This window comes from Perognathus longimembris, chromosome 10 (assembly GCF_023159225.1).
Source record: "Perognathus longimembris pacificus isolate PPM17 chromosome 10, ASM2315922v1, whole genome shotgun sequence".
Classification (NCBI taxonomy): Eukaryota; Metazoa; Chordata; class Mammalia; order Rodentia; family Heteromyidae; genus Perognathus; species Perognathus longimembris.
This window is the reverse complement of record NC_063170.1, coordinates 36,243,636-36,267,576: the sequence shown is the minus strand read 5'-3', so window position 1 is coordinate 36,267,576 and position 23,941 is coordinate 36,243,636. Positions and strand designations below refer to the sequence as shown.

Here is a 23,941-nt window from a genome sequence, read left to right as displayed (position 1 = left end):
AACTTTCGCCCAAAGTTACCTATTAGAGGTCACTGTCAAAAGTTTCCAGAGTTCCTGGGCACTGTGTAACTTTTCATGTTCAAATGAAATCTAATCCTTGTTATTTAGCCCTCTTGAAATAATGCAGTTTGCTACTTGAACCATCCCACTAGTGGATTACTTTTGAGGTAGGGTTGGTGACAGGTAAAGGTTGTCTCAGTCAGTGTGCTTTCCCCATTGCTGGGATGACAGGTGCATGTGATGACAGACATGTGCAACTGTACCCAGCCATTGGTTGAGTTTTGGTCCAGAGCTTTTGCCTCAGTTGGTCTTAAATTGTGATTCCCCTGATGACCCGATTCCCATCTCCCCAGTTGCTCAGAGTACAAGCTTGAGCTACTACTGCACCTGGCTTGTGTTTATAAGTGAGCTATTATAATGGTTTACTAAATGAAACTGCCAGTTATGGAACAGAGATAGATAATAAGGTATTTTAGAGTCTTCTACTTCTTTCTTAAAAATATATTTTTCTTAATACAGAAGTCACATAATGTATTGGCATATGTATCTTTTTGTAAATGCTTATCTCATACAGTATAATACTCAATTTGCTCTGGAATTTGGACTGGTTTCAGATGGATGACTGTTAAAATGTACATATTTGTAGATTAAAGGGTCACTTTACTTTCTAATACACATCTTATATATAAAATAAAAACTCAAGAAGTGTGTGTGTGTGTGTGTGTGTGTGTGTGTGATATTCCTACTTTCTTACAAACAGCAGATGAAAAAGAAGTAAGCCAAGAGAAGGAAGCAGACTTCATAGAAAATAGCTGCAAAGCCTGTGGCAGCACTGAAGATGGTAATGGTTGTGTAGAAGTAATTGTTAGCAATGAAAATACATCATGTACCTTTCCTAGCAGTGGCAATCTTTTGGGGTCTCCTAAAATAAAGGCACATCTCTGCACTGTAATGGTAGTGATTGTGGATATTCATCTAGCATGGAAGGGAGTGAAACAGGCTCTCGAGAAGGTTCGGGTGTTGCCAGCACCGAAGGCATTTGTAATCATGATGAACATGGTGATGATTCCCGTGTTCATCACTGTGAAAACAAAGATGATGGTGATAGTTGTGTTGAATGCTGGGCAAATTCCAAAGAAAATAACACAAAAGGCAAAAATAAAAAGAAGAAAAAGAAAAGCAAAATTTTGAAATGTAACCAACATATCCAAAAGCTTGGAGGCTGTATTACAGATCCAGGTAATCGAGAGACCTCAGGAAATACCATGCATACAGTGTTCCACCGTGACAAGACCAAAGATGCACATCCTGAAAGCTGTTGTAGTACTGAAAAGGATGGGCAGCTACTGCCTTGGTTTGCAGAACCTACAGAAACATCACTTGGTCCTGATTCTGGAAAAGGTGCTAAGATCTTAGTTGAACTCCTTGATGAATCTGAATGTACTTCAGATGAGGAAATCTTTATCTCACAAGATGAAATACAGTCATTTATGACTAATAACCAATCTTTCTACAGCAATAGAAAACAATACCGACAGCGTCTGAAGGAGAAATTTAATAAATATTGCCGCTTAAATGACCACAAGAGGCCCATTTGTAATGGCTTGTTGACAACAGCTGGAGCAAATTAAATAAAATAATAAAATAGCTGTCTTTCCATGAAACACTCAAGATGACTACCGTGCCATCTCTTTCAAAAACTCTTAATTTAGTGACTTATGGCAAAATTTCACCTTAAAATCAATGTGATTCTTTCTTGTTTTGGGAGATGGTGGAGGTAACCTCACTGGTTTGTTCTTTCTTCAGGCTTGTGTCTTTAGTTGCACAGCGATGCAGGCCTGCCATATGATTTAAGCCATCTCTTTTCATTAAATGTTTCTCTTCCTGTGAGACTTACTAAAGCAACTTAGTGGCAAAGTAATATACTTACATTTTTGTACAGAAATGACAATGAGCTGAATAAGTTTTTACAAATTAGACATCCACTTGCAAAATGTTTGGATGTAGTGTTAAAGCACAATGTGCAAAATTTAAAATATTTATTAATACACAAAAAATAAAAAGTAAAAACTCAAGCAAACATAAAGTAGGAACTCAGCATAGTAGGTTCAAAAACAGACACTTTAGAATTGCAAAGACAAGATGTTTAATGTGACAAGGCTCAGTTATTTGTCATGAGAGCTTTCATAGTGCTTATAAAAGTTCTGGAAATAGAAGACAGCTATGACTATGTCAAAACTTGGACCAGTAATTAACTTCCTCTGAATCAACACCAACCCATTATATGAATAACTATTATAAACAGAAATACATTACGGTTTTGAAAATGAGTAGCCTGTAATAAATTATGTTAAAACAGCACAGAAACATTCTGTCAAACTGAATGCACACATTCCAAATAATGGTATCAAGTTATGATTATTTTGTTTTACTAGTGGACTCTTTTTGTTCCTAACCTACTTAGCAGTTACTCTGGTTAGTTTTACTTATATAAATTGGTTAATACCAGCATTTCTCCAGCCACAGACTTAGTTTTCTATATACCTTTTATTATATAGGAATTCAGTCGAGAGATACAAAGAAGCCACATTTTCAGAGGTCAAATTGGGAGTCTTTTATTAAAAATCTGGCAACTGTAGGTGGACTTCAGTCCCAAAGACCTGAAGCCTAGAATGTAACTTGCACAAAGCTTTTAAAGGCAAAAACCTCGAGTTTGGGGTGGGTTCCAAACGCAATCAGAGTGTTAAAAAGCAAACTATACAGGGGAATGATCAGGGGTGAGCACTCTGGAGCAAAACTTCCCTAGGGCTAACATGAGGCACCTGCAATTCAGAGAATGGCCTGTCTCACCTCTAGGCTTTTCAGAGCAGAGTGAAAAGCCCCCATTACCCAGCAAGGTACCCTCATTTCACTTTCTTATCTCCGTTTTTCACCTGTTCCTATGTTTGTCTTTCTCCCAGTCACTCCTCCTGAAAGGGTCTTGAACACAGAGATGGCAGAAACAGATACCTAGCAACAAGGGTCAGCATTCTCCCTTTCTTCTTGGCTCTCAGCCTCAGGCTGTGCTCTGATCAGCTCAGATCTCCATATAATGCCTGCCTGCTCTTTCAACCCTTGCCAGGGACTTTGAAGGCTTCCCCGGGGCGTGGACTAGTTATTTCAATGTTGCTTTAGACTGCTCTTACATTAAAAGCCAACCAATCATACCAACCCTAAGGAACTCCAAAAGCTTTCAGTAGATTCTCAGGTAAAGAAAAACTGGTGACTTGATGAAGTATTTTATTACAACTATACAAGCAAACACCTCAAAATTATACCTAAACTGTTTCTATTTGACTTTAGGAAGGAAGCAAACTTTTCTTTTCACGTATGTTGTTTGGGTCAAATCGTTTTCTTTCCTTAAACCCAGCTACGTTGTCAAGTAATAAAAGCCAGTCACAGCTTTTAAAGTTTGCTTTGAAAAATCTAAGACATGAAGAGTCTTAAGTCTCTTTTTAAGTCAACCAAAACCTGAAAAACAAACCCTAAAATAACCACAATGTTTTTGTTTCCAATTCTATCTGGAATTCCAAGAGGACACATGAACCACCAAGTCGTACCTTCCCTTGCATCTAGCTTTAAGTTAACTTAAAGACCATCAGCATTCAGACACCATTTTACATCACCGAGGTGGGCATGGGGGTGGGGGGAGGCAGCTATGAAACACTGAAAAGGAGACAGCAAGAATTTATAACTGAAGAGTAAGTTCATGTATGTTCTAAAATGTCTTGGCTGTGAAAGAAAATTATAATTTCAAACCAGGCCAGGTGCTGGTGGCTCATGTCTGTAATCCTGACTACTCAGGAGGCTGAGATCTGAGGATTGCGGTTTGAAGCCAGCCCAGGCAGGAAAGTCCATGAGACTCTTATCTCCAATAAATTACTCAAAGCCAGAAGTGGTGCTGTGGCTGAACTGGTAGAGCACTAGCCTTGAGCGAAAGAAGCTCCGTGACAGAGCCCAGGTCCAGAGTTCAAGCCCAGTATAGGTGGAAAAAAAAATCAAACCACTTATATACTGAACATAAAGTTGAAAATCATTTATTTTCCATAAAAAGAAAGGACCTAGGTCAATAAATTAAAAAATATATTTCCTCTAAGTCTTTTAAAACAGACTTGGTTTTCATCTCCAACAGTGACTCTTCTTCCCCATTTTACCACACGAAAGCTGCTCGCTCTCGCAACATGCGGACGCCAAAGCGCTGCCATTCTCGCTGATAAATCCAAAGTTCTTGTGTTGTATCCAAACAGGCTAACACTGCCCCTCCTTTCCATGCAATCAACCGGGGATCCATGTCCTAGACCAAGGATAAAGCTATTTCAGACATATTTTATCATTTACTTTAGCTGGGGATGGGGGCAGATCCCTGTCAGGGTTGGTTTCCACCTACACAGATAATACGACAAAGGCTTAGGGTATATATCTCAGTGGTAGAGTACCTGCCGAGCATGGTCAAGGCACTGGGTTCAATCTCTAGCACCACTACTGACAAGAGAGCTGGCCCCACAAAGAACAGATAATTCTGTTTCAATTGATCGAAGAAATTCTTAAGTTTTTTTTTTTTTTCCCCTAGTCCTGGGGCTTGAACTCAGGACCTGAGCACTTCCCTGAGCTTTGTTTGCTCAAGGCACTCTACCACTTGAGCCACAGTGCTACTGGCTTTTTCTGTTTATGTGGTACCAAGGAATCAAACCCAAGGCTTCATGCATGCTAGGTAAGCACTTTACCTCTAAGCCACATTCCCAGCCTCAAATTCTTAAGTCTTTATTACTGAAGATGCTACTCTTCCATAAACAAACAAAAAAGCCCCGTAGGCAGAAATATATGTAACTTACTAAAATTTATGGGTGGGATAAAAGTATCCCCACAATCCCTCTGTTAGGATGAAAATGAAATGAGAACATTACTAGAAATGATAGTAAGTTTTAATGATGTATAGAAGTGATCTGTTTCTAAAATCCTCAGTTTCTATTTCTTTTTAGGATAGTTTAAACCAAGAAGATCCTTAAATATCTCTAGTACAGGGCCCAGCAAAAGCTTCTTACTAAGACAGAGATGAAAATGCAGCAAGTTTTGACTGTCAAGGTATGTGTGAGACAATCAGTTGTCTCTTGATCCACACAGTTCTTTCACAAGGGGGGAAATCAGATACAGCAGGGGCCAGAACAGGAATCCAATCCGCTCACCAGAGCTCCTTGTGCCACATCTATGACCTTCTGGGAAGTAAAACTTCCGCTTTCCCAAACCCTTATGAACTTTCAGCCATGAGCCCATACCTCACTAGACTTTACCTGTCCACGTGCATTATAATTAGAAGTAATCAATGTTACTTTAACTCACACTCAGTCAAAATTACACCTTCAAAAACGCACCTTGGGCCTTGTAATCACATCCACATTTTCAATAATTCTCCTGAAGGAAGGTGGCATTTTGTTGAGAATTCTATGCTGCAGAAATTCTTGAGCTTTGTGAAACATTAAGCCACCTCCCACCACCAGGATGGAGCTGTACATCTTCTTCTTGGTGTCATCAGATGCTGGAAGGACAGTGACATATTTTCTAATTACCCACCACCACTACTCCAGGACAAGCCACCAACATCTCTTACTTGGACAACTGCACTATGACACTGCATCCAGAACCACCTCATAAAACAGAAGTGTGAGCACACTGCTACCCCACTATCTAAACCTTACTACTTACAGGATTAGAATCACTCTTTAAGGAGTTCACAAGGTCCAGTGAGGTATGGGCTTCTTCTCTAGGCTTATCTACACTTGATTCTTCCTCATCCTGGATTATCACCCATATGTGACTGCTACCCTCCATCCAGCCCTTACATCTCCCACGTGGCTCATCTTCAAGAAAGCTTTTTATCCTCTGGATCTCTGCCAGAGTAGGGAAAAATGTCTTATTAAATTTCTCCATCAGAAGGCTCAAGTTCAACTTTATGTGAAATCCTAATTTCACATTACTACTAATAGTAGTAATTTGTGGTAACTTGATCTTCCCTAGGCTTTAATACTTGATGAGGCCAGGAACTAATTCTACTATATTACTATATTCCCAGAACCAGCCAAATCATGCATGAAGTGGGTGCTAGACAGATTTTGAACAGGTATGTTACACTCGTGCACTAATATACTCTAGGCTGACCCATTAAACTGCAGCTCACTTTGTTGCTAACTCCTGTTTTCCCCAAATGTACTTACAACAGCAGTCTATGCTATGGAGGATGGCTTTATCCAGGCCCAGGGCTTTCCCTTCAAACAGTGAGATAGCAGTTTTCCTGGACATCAGTGCAGTGAGGGCTTCTTCAGAATCATTGCCAGCTATTAGACAATCTCCTTGGGAGGACCCCAAGTCCACCTCCTGGGAATGAAGTCTTTCAGGTAGATCAGCAGACTGGCCACGAAGATCTCCTTCAAACCCAATAGGTTTGGATGCAGACTTCCGGTCAGCAGTAGCTTTTGCAGACTATAAGTTAAAGGGACAATTAAACAGATGGAGTGACTTTATCACAAGACTGTTAGTGCTGTCTAGTTTGCTACAGCCCCTCCCACTATAAAATGAGAGCCATTATAATATATCCACAACTGTAGCACCAACTCTCTGAGAGCGTTGGCATGCAGGCATGGACATGGCCTGACCACTCCAAAGGAACATCTGGAAGACAGGGTGGTCTCAAAACCTTACTACCACGAGCAGGATTTTAAAGCTGAAATATCAACAGACATCCTTCCCCATAAATTGGGCTTTTTTTTGGGGGGGGGGGAAGTTCTGGGGCTTGAATTTAGCGAATGGGTGCTGTCCCTGAGCTTCTTTGGGTGCTCTACCACTTGAGCCACAGTGCTACCTCTTCCCTTTTCCGAGTAGTTTATTGGAGCTTGTAAGTATTTCACAGACTTTCTTGCCCGGGGTGGCTTTGAACTGGGATCCTCAGATTGCAGCCTCCTGAGTAGTAGCTAGGATTACAGGTGTGAGCCACCAGCACCCAGCTAAATTGAGCTTAAAAAAGCAACAAAAAACAAAAAACGATTTTACATTTTGAACCGGGAGCTAAGATGTCCAAATTGGACTAGAACTCATGAATATGCCTCCAAACTGCCCCAAACCATACAACAGTGCTGGGACTCTAGGCATACAACACTGGGGCCAGCTCTAAATTGACTTTAGATTTTATTCATCTTTGTGTTGATACTCATGCTTGAAGTCATAGCACTGCATTGTTGCTAGGCTGGTTTTCTCATGGCTGCCACTTTACCAATACAGCCAGCTTTTTGCTGCTTATTTTGGAAATGGAATCTTGCAAAATTTTTGCCCAGGCTAACTTTAAACCACATCTGATCATGCAAGGATTACAGACAAGAGCCAATGGACCCAGCTTAAACTGAGTTTCTGTGTGTGTGTGTGTCCTGGGGCTTGAACTCAGGGCTTTGGTACTGTGTCTGAGCTTTTGTGCTCAAGGCTAGTGCTCTACCACTTGAGCCACAGCTCGACTTCCAGCAGTTTTTATTGGAGATAAAAATTTCACAAACTTTCCTTCCCATGCTGGCCTCTAACTGTGATCCTCAGATATCATCCTCGTTGAGTCACTAGGATGGCAGGTGTGAGTTGCTAGGATTACAGATGAGCTACTGGTGCCTGGCCTTAAACTGAAAAATGGATTACTTCAGTGGGATTCAGGTACCAGAAGCTCTTATGGAATTCTGGATCCAATCTACTACCTCCTTCTAGCGTCTGGCATGGGAACAAACACTGCAAAAGGTTTAAAGTCCTGTTTTACTTTCTACTATGAACAGATGACCTAATCCCAGTAGTAAGATATGTGGTATAGGGGGCACAAATTAAAGCTATTTACTTAATGTCACTTATCTCTCACACTACAAATTAAAAAGACATTTTACTGAGAAATACTCAGTAGTAGATAATGTAAGTAATAATATATGTCAAAAAGAAATTGTTTCCATCAAGTTACTATTGAATGTATGAAATGAATGTATGGAATTCAGAAAACTGAATTAATGTCAAAATAAAGACAAAATCTACTTTGCAAGCATTGAGGTCACTCTGCCAGATGATTGCAGTGGTAGATGATCTATGAATTCTAGGCTAACTTCTATTTCAGGGTTGAAGCCTATCTCCTCTCCCACCAGAAGTGCTACACACCTGTTCTTGCTTGCTCTGCGTAGCCAACAGGTAATGTTCATCATGAGGATCCTCAGGATCACCTTGGGATCTGTGCTGCAAAGTTGTCATTTTTTGCCCAACAATTCCAAAAGTTGCTGGATAAAATAACGCCATTGGAGCCTGAGCATGGAAGGGAAAGAGTGACTGGAAAACATCCAGCCTCCTGTAAAACAACTTATCCATTAAATTTCGTTCTTCTGGAAATAAAACTGGCAGATCAGATACTCTAAGTCTGAGTGGGATTATCTCATGGGCGCACGACAGGAGAGAAAACTCACCATCTTACATGAATGGACAACAGCATATACAAGAAAAAGGTCAAAGGAAGTATAAAGTACCTCATAATCTACTTTATTATTTCCTATTCGGAAGAGAGCCCATCTCACTAGTAAATCATCATTATGACTAATTAGAAAGATAGAAGAATTCAATGTTTATCCTACAAAATAAAGAAAAGGGAAGGGATGGGTAGGGGAGGAATGGGTGAGAATGTTGAAAGGGGTGCTAATAACCAAGATGCATTGTAATTATAAACTCCTTTATTAAATGCAACTCCGTTATATAACTACTTAAATATAGTACAGGGGGAGGGAGAGAGAGAGAGGGGGAGAGAGAGAGGGAAGGAGAGGAAGGAAGAAAGGAAGTCAGTCTTCAAAATCTGTACTGTAATAATGGTTAAGGATGTTGGTTTGGCAAACAACCTACAACCAGGTGACCTTCTGATCCTATGTTTCTAGCAAGTGCTTATTCTCAGTCTGAACCTGGAAACATACACCTACTACATTACCTGGAGTTTTTCATCACCTAATCGAAACTGGTATAGCAAGGCAGGAGAATCTGGATGTCGAATCTGAAATTCATGGTCCTGAAGTCCAGAGATGTCCTGATTCCAGGAAAAGATGCTGTCAGTGAATCAGTAAGAATGCATTTAAATTCCTCAAATTATGAATAAGCTTCTCCAGCATCTAAATCTCACACCAAAGTTACCCTACAACTGAATAAGTCTGACTTTGCTTCCCTAAGATTCCTGAAATCATTACCATCTCTATTTTTCTTCTTCATTACTGACTGATATGCATTGATAAAAATGACTAAAACCAATAAGTTTCTGCATTAGCTGGGAAATTTATAGTCTGACTTTTTAATTTTTTGCTTTCCTTTTTAGTTTTTGTTGTTTTGGCAGTGTTTGGGATCAAATCCAGGGTCCTGCACATGACGGGCATGTGTTTTACCACTGAGCAACATCTCTAGCTTTTTGAAATTTACAGTCCTTAACTATACTCTACTCCCAAGGCCATATCCCTAGTCCTTTCTGCTTTTATTTTTCAAATAGGATCTTATTTTTTGCATGGAGCAGCCTGAATCACAAGCTTCCTTTTTACACTTCCTGTAGAGCTGGGATGTCAAGCAAGCACCACCATGTCCAGCTTTTTATTGGTTGAAATGGAGTCTTTTGAACTTTTTGCCAGGGCTAGCCTCAAACCATGATCCTCCTGGTCTTAGACTCTCAAGTAGCCAGGATTACAGCAGTAATCTACCATGCCTGGCATAAAATTGTAAGTATCTTAAGGGGCTGGGAATATGGCCTAGTGGCAAGAGTGCTTGTCTCGTATACATGAAGCCTTGGGTTCGATTCCCCAGTACATATACAGAAAATGGCCAGAAGTGGCGCTGTGTCTCCAGTGGCACAGTGCTAGAGCAAAAAGATGCCAGGAACAGTGCTCAAGCCCTGAGTACAAGCCCAGGACTGGCAAAAAAAAAAAAAAAAAAAAAAAAGAAATTTCCAGGAACCAAAATTAATTATAATATTGATTTTCTTCTTACCTGATCTAAATGACAAAAGGTTTCTTTTAGATGCTGCAGAAGAAGGCAATCCATTTTGTTTGTTAATTGGCATTCTCGATAGGGGAACCCAGCTCGCTGCATGAGCCAGTAAAAGCATCTTGACACATCAGATCCCCCATATGCCAGACATAACCTAAAATTGATAAAACAGGAGATGGTTATTGCTCAGTTAAGAAGGTACAAACCATTAGGCATGGTTAAACACAGCATGTCAAGGAAGTTTGCTATTAGAACTGAAGGAAAGGACAGAATGGACAGATGGGAGAAAAGGAGCTCTAGCCAAAACTATTGGAAGGGCCCGGCGCTGGTAGCTCACATCTGTAGCTACTCAGGAGACTGAGATCTGAGGATTGTGGTTCAAAGCCAGCTGGGGCAAAAAGTTGTTTATTGTTTTGAACTCCGGCGGGCCTGAGCCCTGTCCCTGGCTTCTTTTTGCTCAAGGCTAGCACTCTGCCACTTGAGCCACTTCTGGCTGTTTTCTACATATGTGGTGCTAAGGAATCGAACCCAGGGCTTCATGTATATGAGGCAAGCACTCTTGCCACTAGGCCATATTCCCAGCCCCTGGGGCAAAAAAGTCTGTGAGACTCTTACCTCCAATTAAACCACCAGAAAACTGGAAGTGGCACTATGGCTCAAAATCATAGAGCACTAACTAAATAACCTTTAAGAAACTCAGGGACAGCACTCAAGCCCTGAGTTCAAGCTAAGGCCAACCAAAAGCAACAACAAAAAATAGTGGTAGAGGTCTGGGGATATAGCCTAGTGGCAAGAGTGCCTGCCTCGGATACACGAGGCCCTAGGTTCGATTCCCCAGCACCACATATACAGAAAACGGCCAGAAGCGGCGCTGTGGCTCAAGTGGCAGAGTGCTAGCCTTGAGCGGGAAGAAGCCAGGGACAGTGCTCAGGCCCTGAGTCCAAGGCCCAAGACTGGCGAAAAAAAAATAAATAAATAAATAAAAAATAGTGGTAGAGCACATAGAAGCTATGCTATTTGTCAGAAATATGAGATATAGAGCATATACTATTAACTAGCTCAGTCCATGTCACTGTGTTTATCATATGACTGTCAGCACTAACTACTACTACTAACTGCTAACTACTAGCAGGCATGATAATGTGAGACAGGTTAGAGCAAACTATTCACTAAATGCAGATTTCTCCAACTTGAGAAGGCAAATGTATATTATCTTAGTGATAGGAAATATGGGTCCAACAACTTCTCCATACTTTGAGAACCAGTGGCACTGTAATCCAAACAGATGAGCCAAAAAAAAAAAAATCAGTGGGCTTTAGAATGCATTCTAGGTAGTTGGGCTAAGGAGGGTGAAAGAGGATGGGTATTGTCCAAATAAACTGTCTGCAAGTATAAGAATACAACATTGAAACTGTATTAGGAAGGGGAGAGGGAAGTAAAGACTGATGGAGGAGGGGACGGAATGGAATACACTGTAAACGTGTGTAGAAATACCAAAATGAAATCCTGCCCCCCCCCCCCCGTATAGCTAATGCAATTTTTTTCTTTGTCTCAGCAAAGCAAAATTTACTTCTGCAGAAAGATGTCCATTAGCCAAAAAATCTGGCAAGCAAGCACATAGAAGAGGCAGTACGCATAGGTATTCATTCCCAAGGCACCAGGCCTTCTTCTTTTCTCAACTTGGTTGAGCTTAGGTTCACAATCTGCTCCCAAATGGCTAGTTTAAATAAAGTAGAATATTATAAGATTAACAGTCTACAAGTAACCTCAGCCCACACCATCTGCTATTTCTTGAACCGCCCAGGACATGTCATTAATTCCATCTTGAAAAGAAACCAGTTTGGGGCTGGGGATATGGCCTAGTGGCAAGAGTGCTTGCCTTGTATACATGAGGCCCTGGGTTCGATTCCCCAGCACCACATATACAGAAAACGGCCAGAAGTGGCGCTGTGGCTCAAGTGGCAGAGTGCTGGCCTTGAGCAAAAAGAAGCCAGAGACAGTGCTCAGACCCTGAGTTCAAGGCCCAGGACTGGCCAGAAAAGAAAAGAAACCAGTTTAAGACAAAAACCTTGCATTTTAAAAATCCTTTCTCATCCCAAGGCAGTCCCTCTTTTCTTTAAGAGCCTAGCCACAGGTCAAAGCAGGAACTTTTAATCAACACATTTTGTTAGAAAAGGTAGTTTTTCTCACAGTTCCCCCCTCTTCTTATTTTCTATTCTTATGTTCAAACTCTTTTAACATTAGTCTTCATATGTGTTATTCCCACAATACCCAATTACAAACACTGTCCCCACTCATGACAACGAGGGACATTAGAGCTGAGTTCAACACTCAGCCATTATCTCTGAATTTTTAGTTGATGGTCCTGTCCAGGGCCTTGTTGAGGATGAAAAGTACAACCTTTGCCCCCACAATTAGGAGATATACCCCACTTTTCCTGCTAGAATAATATTAGGAGCTATTCAATTTTCCTATGCCATCTTGTTACAAGGATTAAATTGTCCCTGTCTTTAGTTTCATCAAGATCTTCTCTCTTCATTGAATCCTGATGGCACTGCACTATGTAAACCTAGAGGTCAAGATGAAGAGGGCTTTGGTTTCTGAAATACCAGGGTGAAAGGGATAGGGTGAATAGGAACAGATTCTGTTTCATTTGACCAGAAAAGCCTCAAGTGAAAGTCCCCCACACTACCCAGTCATCGGCTCTAGCAATGGTGATAACAGAGGCATCCCCTTCTCCTCAAAAGACCAGCTTTCACTGTAGCTGTATACATTTCCCAGGGGCTTCTCCCACCCTGGCACAGGATGATGTTAAGAGTTATGGGACAGTGACTTCAACAGAGGCAGCTTCACTGACCGTGGGAAACAGTAGTCACACTGTCCTTCAGGACTTGTTGCCCCAAGCCATCTTGTCTTGGGAGTGTGCTATTATGCATGCCATGCTGGCAGGATCTGTGGCACATCCCAGAGGGGAGAGGACAATCTGAGGTTTTGATCTACCTGTCACACATGCATAAAAATTGGTTTTATAGTGTAAGCAGAATATTTTTTCCATTCCAATCAGGCGTTTGCTTCAGCATACCCATTTTCAACAGCTATCACCTGTCTTAAATTTTTTACCCCCAATACAAGTACCTCAAAATGCCTGCCTTGAGGCCAAACTAGGACATCTAAGGGCCCCCTAATAGTAGGCTCCATTAATTCTCAGCAGAATTTCCATACCAGACAGGAAATGCCAGTAGGAGAAATTCCTAGCTCATTATACCTAAACGTGGACATACCCTCAGTCATGGAATGAGGATCTGTAACTGTGACCAAAGGGTCACATTGTAGTTGACCATTCCACAACACTCTTAACCATAACAGGGCAGATAATCACCCTCTGGGACTTTAAACTTAAACCCCTCTATCTCTCAGTCATCCAAGGGAACTAGAATCAGCAACAAAGGCTGGGAACGTGGTTTAGTGGTAGAGTGCATGCCTAGTATGCATGAAGCCCAGGGTTTGATTCCTCAGTGCCATATAAACAGAAAAGGCTGGAAGTGGAAGTGCGGCTCAAGTGGTAGAGTGCTAGTGTTAAGCAAAAGCAGCTCAGAGACAGTGCCTAGGCCCTGTGTTCAAGCCCCAGGACTGGCAATCAATCAATCAATAAAGAGTCAGCAACAACCTTTTCCAGTCTTTTAAAAATCTTTTGGAATCTCCAAGACTGAGTGACAGAGACCACTGTCTTACCTCAGGGGCTACCCAGGTTACCCAGGAGCAACAAGTTTCTGTAGTGCTTACTACCCTTTCAGTGGTGAGTAGCACTTTATGAGGTCTCTCCTAGATCAGCTTGAGTTTTCTTCCAAGTCTTGATCAGGATGCAATCTCTAGACTCATATTGCTATTTGGGGAACTCAAGGTATGGAGTTTGGACCAGCAGTCCTTGTTGCCTTGAGGCATGATAGGGCTAAGGAGATACTGCACATACCATGTCAGAGGAACTGATCTTTGGTTTTCAAAGAGGGGAGACCAAAATTCCAGCACAAATAAGGGAGACCTTCCATTTGAAACCTGGAGGGAAACCAAGGAGGGAGAAACTCCTTGAAGTGGGCCCTTTTAAGTCCTGCTTTTCAAGTTAAGCAGCCCTGTGCCACCTCCTTTACTTGAGTATAAATCCCTGGGCACACACGTTCTGAGAATACCACAAATATCTTGTGCTCCCCAATGGCTCTGCCCATATCCCCTAGTGGAGCCTCTTCCTGAGAGGTGAAGGCGGGAACTAGCCATGTGGCCTGTCTTGGCAGCTTCAGCCAAAATTCACCCTGTCCTATACACACAATCTCCCCTACTGGAGATCTCTTGTTCACCCGTCTTATAGTCAAAACTCCCCTACTGGAGAGTTCTCACACAGCCCATGATTGATGTCCCTATACTTTTGAGAGAATCCCCTCACTGATGCCCTGAGACATAAATTATCACAATTTCCTCAGGAGCATAAGATTTGTTTTTCCTCTAATTAATTCCCTCTCAGCACACATTTCACAAAGATACATATCACACTGAATGTATATTTATAGTCCACATACATTGTTCCCTTTTTCCTTTTAACACCTTTAAAATCTGGTTGAGTGCAAATAACTCACACATTTGTGTAGACCACTTAATAGGCAACCTCCCCAATTTAACCTTTTTTTTTTTTTTAATGGGTTATGGGGCTTGAACTCTGGGCCTGGGCCCTGTCCCTGAGCTCTTCAGTTTAGCTCAAGGCCAGTGCTCTACCACTTAAGACATGGTGCCACTTCCGGTTTTCTGGTGGTTAATTGGAGATAAGTGTCTTTCTGACTTTTATGCCTGAGCTAGCTTTGAACCATGAACCTCAGATCTCAGCCTCTTGAGTAGCTAGGATTACAGGCGTGAGCCATGGGTGGCACCCCCCAATTTAATTCTTAATTTAACCACATTCACCAATGAATACCCATTAGACCACTTTCCGGCTATTACCCCTGAGGAGCTGTCTAAAGGAACCTACCCTGAAAGGAATTCTTCTGAGACAATTTGGCCCCATCAGACAAAAGTCTGAAAACAATCTGTTTGTCATCTTAAATCCATGGTGGTTTCTTTGTTCCCAGAGACAGATAAAAGAAAAAGCTTTTTTAAAGAAGGAAGGGGCAAAACAGGAGCATGGACTAAGGGCTCTCAATTATCTAGACTTCCCTTGGCTTCCAACATAAAAAGATCAGGTTCCCCTCCCAAAAGTTTGGCATAAAGGACTTTAGTTCTGAGGGCTTAGGATTTTATCTAGAGTTTGCAATATCCAATTAACCCTAAAGCCCTTCTGTAGTTCTCTGAGTCTGTGGTAGGGGCATGCCAGTGATCCCCTCCTTAAGCAACCTGGTGTTCCTTAATTCCTGGGGGGTCACATACTTTGCTGTGAGGGTGTGAATAGTTCTTCTGTAGTAGACAACTTTGAAAAACACAATGGAGGCATACACTTCCTCTGGGAAAGTATACAACAAAATATGGACCTTTTAGGAGCTACTCGTGTGAATTCATATTAGAAAGGCCCATAAGGGTGAAATCATTGGTTTTAGCTTTCTACAATTTGTTCATCCAGTCTTGTAGTTTCCTGTGCAGACTTCTGAATATATAATTTCTTCCTTTTGGAGGGTGAAGGGTGGTTATTGGGGTCTGAACTCAGGGCTTTGCACTAACTAATCAGAAGCTCTAACACTTGAGCCATGCCTCCATCCCTTTTTTGCTTTACCTATTTTAAGGGAAATTCTGTAATATTTTGCCTCAGACTGAACTCTTTCTACCTATGACCTCCAAAAAGAGATGGGATCACAGGTGAGCATTATCATGTCCAACTTATTGATTGAGGTACCAGTTTTTGTCCAGGCTAGCCTCAAATTGCAATCCTCTGGATTTCAGCCTCCTGAAGGGCTGGGATCACTGAAGGTACCACCACACCCAGCCTAAATATATAATTTCTTATAAACAGTAATCTGCAACGATCTGAAGAGACTGTGATGGAAGGCTAGATTATCAAGGAGCACCATTTCCCAAATGTCTTCTTTACCGAGTGTTCCGATGCGACACACCATCCTCTACACAGCACACACTTGTCTTCTGGTCCCCAACATCTACAATACACGTGCTGCTTAGGCCACTTCCAAAGGTGGCACACACAGACTCCTGATGGACAACAATCCCTAAAAGCAACAGGCAGATGAACAATTAGCTATAGAGCAGTAAAGATCCTGAAACCACTCCATCAGCTAAAGTTAAAAGTGGAAAAACCTCCAGGTCAGTGTCTAAGTAGCACAGACCTTTCAGAATTTAAATAACTAAGTCAGTGAGTTACATTAACTTTATCACTTAAAGGTTATCTCACTGGATTACCAGACATACCTGAAAAACCCATCTTCATTAGTATCATATTCACTAGTTCTTTCACATGCTGTTTATTGTAGATATCAGGAATTAACAAAATACATCTATAATACTGAAAAGAAGAAAGGAGAAAAACAAATGAAACTTTTAACACAGGTCTAGTCAAATCCAATCTCATCACATTTGTCTTTAGAAAGGCTTCCTCCACAGAAGTTGTGGCTTAAAGCCCAGAGTAAAAGCTCAAATCTCGGGGGCTGGGAATATGGCCTAGTGGCAAGAGTGCTTGCCTTGTATACATGAAGACCTGGGTTCGATTCCCCAGCACCACATATATAGAAAATGGCCAGAAGTGGCGCTGTGGCTCAAGTGGCAGAGTGCTAGCCTTGAGTAAAATGAAGCCAGGGACAGTGCTCAGGCCCTGAGGCAAGCTCCAGGGATGGCAAAAAAAAAAAAAAAAAAATTACCTTGGATAAAAGCTCAAATCTCTTCACTATGCTTTTAGTTTCATTAGGAAACAAAAAGCTACAGTTTTTTTTTCCTCCTATGTCAAATTATGTCTAACATGTAAAATGAAGAACAAGACAACTAATGTGCCTGAGTAAGGTATAGAGAGAAGGCATAAACATGGACAAGCTTGCTGATTTCTGAATGGTAGCCAGACACTAAAAAGAAGACTAAAGGAGGGAGAAAGCAGTGGAAAAGAATTAAGTGAAAAGATATCTTAAGCCTTCGAAGGCCAAGAAGGCTTCAAGGACAGAGCATTCCAAACAACTCAGCAATGTGTACTTCCTGAAGACAATCCAAGTAACTGGGAATTTTGGCTCACCTTTAAATCTTTCAGTGGGATTTCCAAGTATTTTTGCATTGCATGAGACCATATTACTTCAATATCAGCCAGGACAGCTGTAAGGGAGCCCCCGGGGCCTGGATGAATATTTAACTGACCTCTTCTGATAGGCCAGTGGATGTTATAGCAGTCCAGTGGATTAACATACAAAGCCTAGAAAAGGAGGGGAGGCACAAAAGTACATTTAAAAAGCTCTTGTCTGAGGGTTTTCTCTATTTACATCCAGAATTTCATTCAGAATATTTTCTGCACATTCTATATGTTGAGTTCGAAGTATCTTACAGGAATTTATGTGGTCCTAGAGTCAGTTTGAGTCATTTTTAGGAGGAAGATCAAGCTTTTCTTCTTCCATTCCATTGTAAAAAAGTTTCCTACCTCTTCTCCTACTAAAAACTCAGGGTGATGAGATGTGTTTGTCCACTTATTTCCTGAGCAGTGGTCTAAAATTGCAGGTCGCATCTGCTTGTTATAGGAGCGTGCCTGAAGAGAAAAAAGTCAGAAAATGAGTTGAATTTATATCTGGTAGTAGAAAGGCAAAATGAGTCTCCGCAGGCCAGATAGAATGGCAAATCTTAATCATAAATCAAAGGTATTTGGCAAAATGTTGGCTGACCACAGAGATCCTTATGTCCTTTTCCACAATCCTGATTTTTTGGCCATGTTTTTAACATAGAAATTGTAATTCACAGCCAGTCTAAAGCTAAAAGCTGTATTTATTTATTTATTTATTTATTGCCAGTCCTGGGGCTTGAACTCAGGGCCTGAGCACTATCCCTGGCTTCTTTTTGCTCAAGGCTAGCACTCTACCACTTGAGCCACAGCACCACTTTTGGCCTTTTCTATATATGTGGTGCTGAGGAATCGAACCCAGGGCTTCATGTATACGAGGCAAGTACTCTTGCCACTAGGCCATATTCCCAGCCAAGCTGTATTTAAATTTAATACAAAATCTACTTATAACCTAGACACGTGTCTTTTATTGGCTTGTCACATTAAGTTACAGGAAGAATATAGCTTCTCATCAAGATCCGAGAACTAAATACTGATAACTTGTAAATATTCATCAACTTGTTTCAAAAAACACTTTATGAATTATTAGAATTATTATTAGAATTATTAGAATTATGAATTATTTACGCACTTGTGATGACAGTTTGAGAGTTGTATTCATGCTATAAGGGAGTTTTCTTTCTTAAAAAACCTTATCTTACATTTGCATGATATAGGGAAAACATGAAAACATAACAGAGTTAACATCCAACAGTGGCCCCTAAAACTGTAATGGGGTAGAAACACTCAGATCACCTAATGGCATAACCTACACAATGCATTATTCCTTTAGTGGTGTAAACCTCCTAGCCTAACAGTCACGTAAAGGCAAAGCATGTACACTAACAACTATGTTACTAGTTTATTTATTTTCCTATTCTGTACTTTTTATCATTAGAGTACATTCTCCTACTTATAAAAAAAAAAAGTTAACCAAGAAGCAGCTGGAGGGAGGTTAGGTTGTTCAGGAAAGAACAGGAAGAAGACATGTTATCGGAGAAGATGGCAGCTTCAGGTGGGATTTGTCTCTGAAGGCCTTCTCTGTTTTATATGGTACTGAGGAATTGAACCCAGGGCTTCATGCATGCTAGGCAAGTTAGGGAAGCACTTTACCACTAAGCCACATTCCCAGCCCCAAAAAAAGTATTTTAAGATTAAGCTTATAAAAAAACTTTTGGGAACTGGAAGCATGGTACAGCAGGTTGTGACATTCATGAGTGAAAAGCTGAGTGAAGGCATAAGGCACTGAGCTCTAGTATTAGCAAAAATATACATAAAAATAAAATAAACATGCTAGGCACTTGCAGTTCACACTTATAATCCTAGCTAATTGGGAGGCTGAGATCTGAGATCATGGTTCAAAGCTAGCCTAGGCAAGAAAGTCCATGAGACTCTAATCTCCAATTAACAACCAAGAAAAAGCCAGGAGCAGGGCTGTGGCTCAAGTGGTAGAGTGCTAGTCTTGAGCAAAATAGCTCAGGGACGGCACCGAGGCCCTGAGTTTAAGCTCTAGTTCAAAATAAGCTTTTTTATACAGATGAACAACATGTCTTAAGCTAAATGTTATTACAAGAGCTTAAACAATTTATTCTATAAACAGTAAATCAAAATTAACTTACTAGTGAAGACTTCATTTTTAATAAATTTAGCACAGCCTTATAGTAGTAGACAGTAGTGTTTCAAGCCATCAAAGTCACTCATTGATGCCCCTGGGTAACACCCAGTGATGAAACTCTATTCCTTGCAAGTGCCCTATATAGGTATGTTATTTATTTATTTATTTATTTAGGTTGGTTGGTTGGTTGGTTGTGGCGTTTGAACTCTGGGCCTGGGTGCCGTCCCTGAGCTCTTCAGCTCAAGGCTAACCTTTTACTACTTTGAGCCACAGCGCTACTCCCAGTTTTCTAGTGGTTAACTGGAGGTAAGAGTGTCATGGACTTTTCTGCCCAGGCTGGCTTTGTACCGTGATCCTCAGATCTCAGCCTCCTGAGCAGTAAGGATTACAGGTATCAGCCACCAGTGCCGGGCTGGTGTGCTATTTTTATCTTATGCTTAGCACTATGTTTTTATGGTTCCTTTAATGCTTACATATATAGACATACCGTGGGGTTACAACTGCCTACCGCATTCAGTATAGCTACACTCTAAATAGGCTTATGGCTTAGCAGCAAAAGTCCTCATTGTGTATTAGTCTATCCCATCTAATCTAAATTTGTATAACTACACCCTACAACATTGCACAACATTGACCAACAACGTTTAGTGACATATAACTGTGATATAAAAGAGTTGCAAAAAGAATACAAAGAAAATGTTGACTGAACTTGTTCAGGGGACACAGGAATCCGTCTTGTACCATTTGACATCTTTTTAGACCATATTGCTTGATCCACCATTTTAAGGCCATTTTGTCTTTGTTCATTACTTTCAGGTTTCTGGAAGAAGAAAATGAAAGATGTTTAGCATAAAGGATTTAATGAAAAGAGAAAACAACATGGCATATTACTAATTTAATCAATCAATAGGAATGTTCTCTTGGCAATAAAAAGCATTTCCTTAATACTTGTAATACACAGTAATTTTAAGAATTCCTTAGTGGGTATGATGGAGCATTGCCCACCTGGCAAGCTCCAGCACTTAGGGAAGTTAAGGCAAGAGAATCCTGAGTTTGATTCCCATGTACACTGTGTTTTAAAGCAAGGAACTAGCCTTGAGCCTTCACTCCAGCCTTCATTCTGGCTTACATTTAGTCCGTCCCTTAGGAGCCAGTTGTCCTTGTACAGGGGCTGCCCTTGTTGTTTGTGTCTTCGTGCAATGACATGAGGAATACTGACAGGAAGTGTGTCTGTGGCTCGTCCAATTCTTAAAGTTGTAGAACCTGGATGTATAACAACGATGAAGTTGCTCTGGATTTGCTGAAAATATGGAAACAAAAGGATGTTCCATGTTATTCAGTCCCTATTCACAATACCAGCTAAGATACCCATCAACAGATGAACAGATAAAGAAAATGTGGTATGTTTATACAATGGAGTATCATTCAGCCATAAAGAATGAAGTCAGATTATTCCCAGGAAAATGGAAGGAATTACAGATCAAGACAGATTCAGACAAATATAGTTTTCTCTTATACGTGGAATCTATATTTTTAAAAAATGAAATGGGGATTATTGGGGATGAGGAATAGGACCAGTAAAAGAAGACCAGACGCAAATGAGGATAAGGAGAGGTAAATCAAAGTACATTATATACATACCTAAAAATGTAATAATGAAACCCATTTTTTTTAGAACAACTAAAAAAAGATAGTACTTAGAAAAGAGAACAAACAAATGTAAATAGTATATACAGGCAACAAATTACATTAATTTAGCTGTAAGGACCATTGGGCTCAAAAGTAGTAAAATAATTTTCTTAGTGAAGTTCTTTAAAAGATACCCAATTGTTGTTCTACATCTAAATGGAAACTCATTTTGCATCTGTGTCCTCCAATAGTACACAGCTCAACAAATACTTACAAAAATGTATAAAACCAAGTGTCCAATGCAAACTAATGTAATTATTGACCATGTATATATATCACTTGTGGGTAACAGGGTGAAGTCTCTATCATCAAAAAATTAAAGACAGTTAACAATGGTACAAGTATGGAGAATACTTTATCTTGGGTTCCATAAATGAGACTTACCTAAGAACATTTGTAGTTGAAGCGGAGGGGGGGTGGGGGGGGGGGAGAAGAGGGAGACCCTAAGCTTTCAATATAGATTTTCTGACTCAGCAGCTCTAAAGAGAAAGCCTATGAATTGGCAATTTAATATGATTACTTAAGCTTAGTAGGATAATTACTTGAAAGGATAGGTTATTAGTTCACATGGCTGGAAACTAAGGCGTTATGTGTTAACCTTTACAATGTGTTGTACAGCTGTGTTTTGGTCAATGTTCTTTGACATGGTAATTATTTTAGCTCCGTTGTTCTCATGAGACGGAACATATACCATAACTTAGGAAAAGTTCTGCTCCATATACTTGAGAGCTCCCAAGTTTCAGTAGGGGGTGGAAAAGGGATTTTGACAAAGCCTTTGACACCAGGGATGTTGAAAACTACAATTCTATCTTGACTCCTTAGCACCTAGACTGTTTACCCTGTCCTGAGGCTACAGCTGTGGATTCTTCAGCATTTCTGTGGTGAGTGCTGTGGCTCATCCTTGTAATCCTACTTGGGAAGGTGAGATTGAAGAGTACTGCATTTGTAGGCCATCACAAACAATAAAGTCCACGAGACTCTAGCTCAGTGGAAGCAACTGAGCATGGGCATAGTGGAGCCTGCCTGTCATTCCTGCTACAGCCAGAAACTTAAAATAGGTAGACTGCAACATAGGTATGCACCAGGCAGGAAGTGAGCCCCTACCTCAAAAACAACCAGTGAAAAATAAATATGGTGCAGAGTATCTGCCTGGCAAGCTCCAGACTACCAGATTTGAACTCCTGAGTTCAAACCTCATAGTGACAAAACATCTAAAACCAAGAATATCTCTGTGGCTTGCAAATATTACAAAGTCCAGACCTCTAGCCTCACTCTAGAGCCACTTCTCTTGCAGTTTCTTTAATCCAGTATTTCTCTTGATTTCTCAACTCTTTGGCTTTCAAACCTTCACAGAGGCAATTCTCTTTTCCCTTAATGTTTTTCTTCCTGCTACATCTTAATTCTTTCAGGTATGAAGTTAAATGTCACCAGTCTAGATGTGATCTCCCAGAATACAATCGTGCATGCGTGTGTGCATGTGTGTGTGTGTTTGTCTGTGTATGCTGGTACTGGGACTTGAACTAAGGGCCTTTCTCACTTAGGTTTTTCACCCATGACTGGTGCTCTGCCACTTGAGCTACACCTCCAGTTCCAGCTTTTTGGTGGTTAGTTGGAGATAAGAACCTCTCAGATCTGTCTGCCTGGGCTGTTTCAAACTGAGGATCACCTCAGATCTCAGCCTTTTAAGTAATAAGGATTACAGGTGTGAGCCACCAGCACCTGGCTCCATAATACAGTCTTATACACACTTTTTCACAACACTTGTCTGTCTTGAAACAATTATTTGTCCTCCAACAAAAGGTAAACTTCCTAGGATGGGGGGAAGAGGTTCTGTCTTGTCTACTATTGCACCCCGGCACAAGCAGACAGGCATTGAACCATGCTGGCATCACTATCAGGCAGTAAGGTGTTAAACTGTACCTCCTGAGCCTTTATGTGCTAAGGCAGACATCGGTCCAACCAACTCAGATGACCAAGTGAGAGTGCCTATCATCAGGGAGGCCTGAACCTCACCAAAGGCACACAGGCTGGAGCATGCTTAGATGGCATTAAATGAGAAAGTATACCTCAATATTTTTTAGCAATCGCACATTTACTTTAATGCATTAGAAAAAAATGGGTCATTTCATTTCTTGCACCATTTCCTGGATATTACTGTATATGGTAAGACAGAAAAGTTATCAAGTAACAGTACAGGTGCTACAGAAGAGATGGAAAAACAAAGGGTATGACACACTGACTCAGGCCAAGAAAACAGTATTATTCTAGTGCTGAGGCTCCACAGAACTGCCAGGAAATGCAGACTGCCACTTTTTTGCCTAGGGTTAAGTTCCTACACCACAGACTCCTTATAGGGATGAAACAAGTTAATCACATAGTAGTTTAGAACCCAGCCACAGGTGGCATTCAAGGAATGTTAGCTTTTGATGTTTAAAGCCTTCCACAGTTCTCCATTGCCTTCAAAAGAGAGCAGGAGGCCAGGCACAGTGGCTCCCACCTGTAATCCCAGGTACTTAGGAAGGACTGCAGTTTGAGGCCAACTGGGGCAAAAAGTCAGTGAGACCACACCTCAACAAGTAAGCCAGACATGGTGGTGTACACTACAAGCTCAGTTATGTGGGAGGCATCCAAAGTAAGACTGAGGTTTGAGGCCAAAAAATGTGAGTCCCTACATGAAAAATAATTAAAGCAAAAAAATGGCTCAAGAGGTAAAGTGATTGCCTCGTTAGCCAAAAACCCTGGGTTCAAACCTCAGTACGAAAAGAGAAAAAGACAGGGTGAGAAAGACAAATCAGAAGGCTCCAATGACCCTCAGG

At 40.9% G+C, this 23,941-nt stretch overlaps 1 protein-coding gene across 1 annotated transcript; it reads right to left on the bottom strand.

The window, feature by feature from the left end:
- Positions 1-4,060: 4,060 nt before the first annotated feature.
- On the bottom strand, positions 4,061-20,772 carry Actr8 (actin related protein 8; the record flags this gene model as incomplete). Its single annotated transcript, XM_048354771.1, has 12 exons — positions 4,061-4,333; positions 5,409-5,572; positions 6,249-6,513; positions 8,206-8,346; positions 9,014-9,109; positions 10,051-10,204; positions 16,112-16,244; positions 16,444-16,537; positions 17,252-17,425; positions 17,648-17,752; positions 20,146-20,256; positions 20,566-20,772. Coding segments are annotated over 12 exons (1,788 nt in total), but the record flags the coding sequence as incomplete, so codon positions are not given.
- Between the last annotated feature and the right edge of the window lie 3,169 nt (positions 20,773-23,941).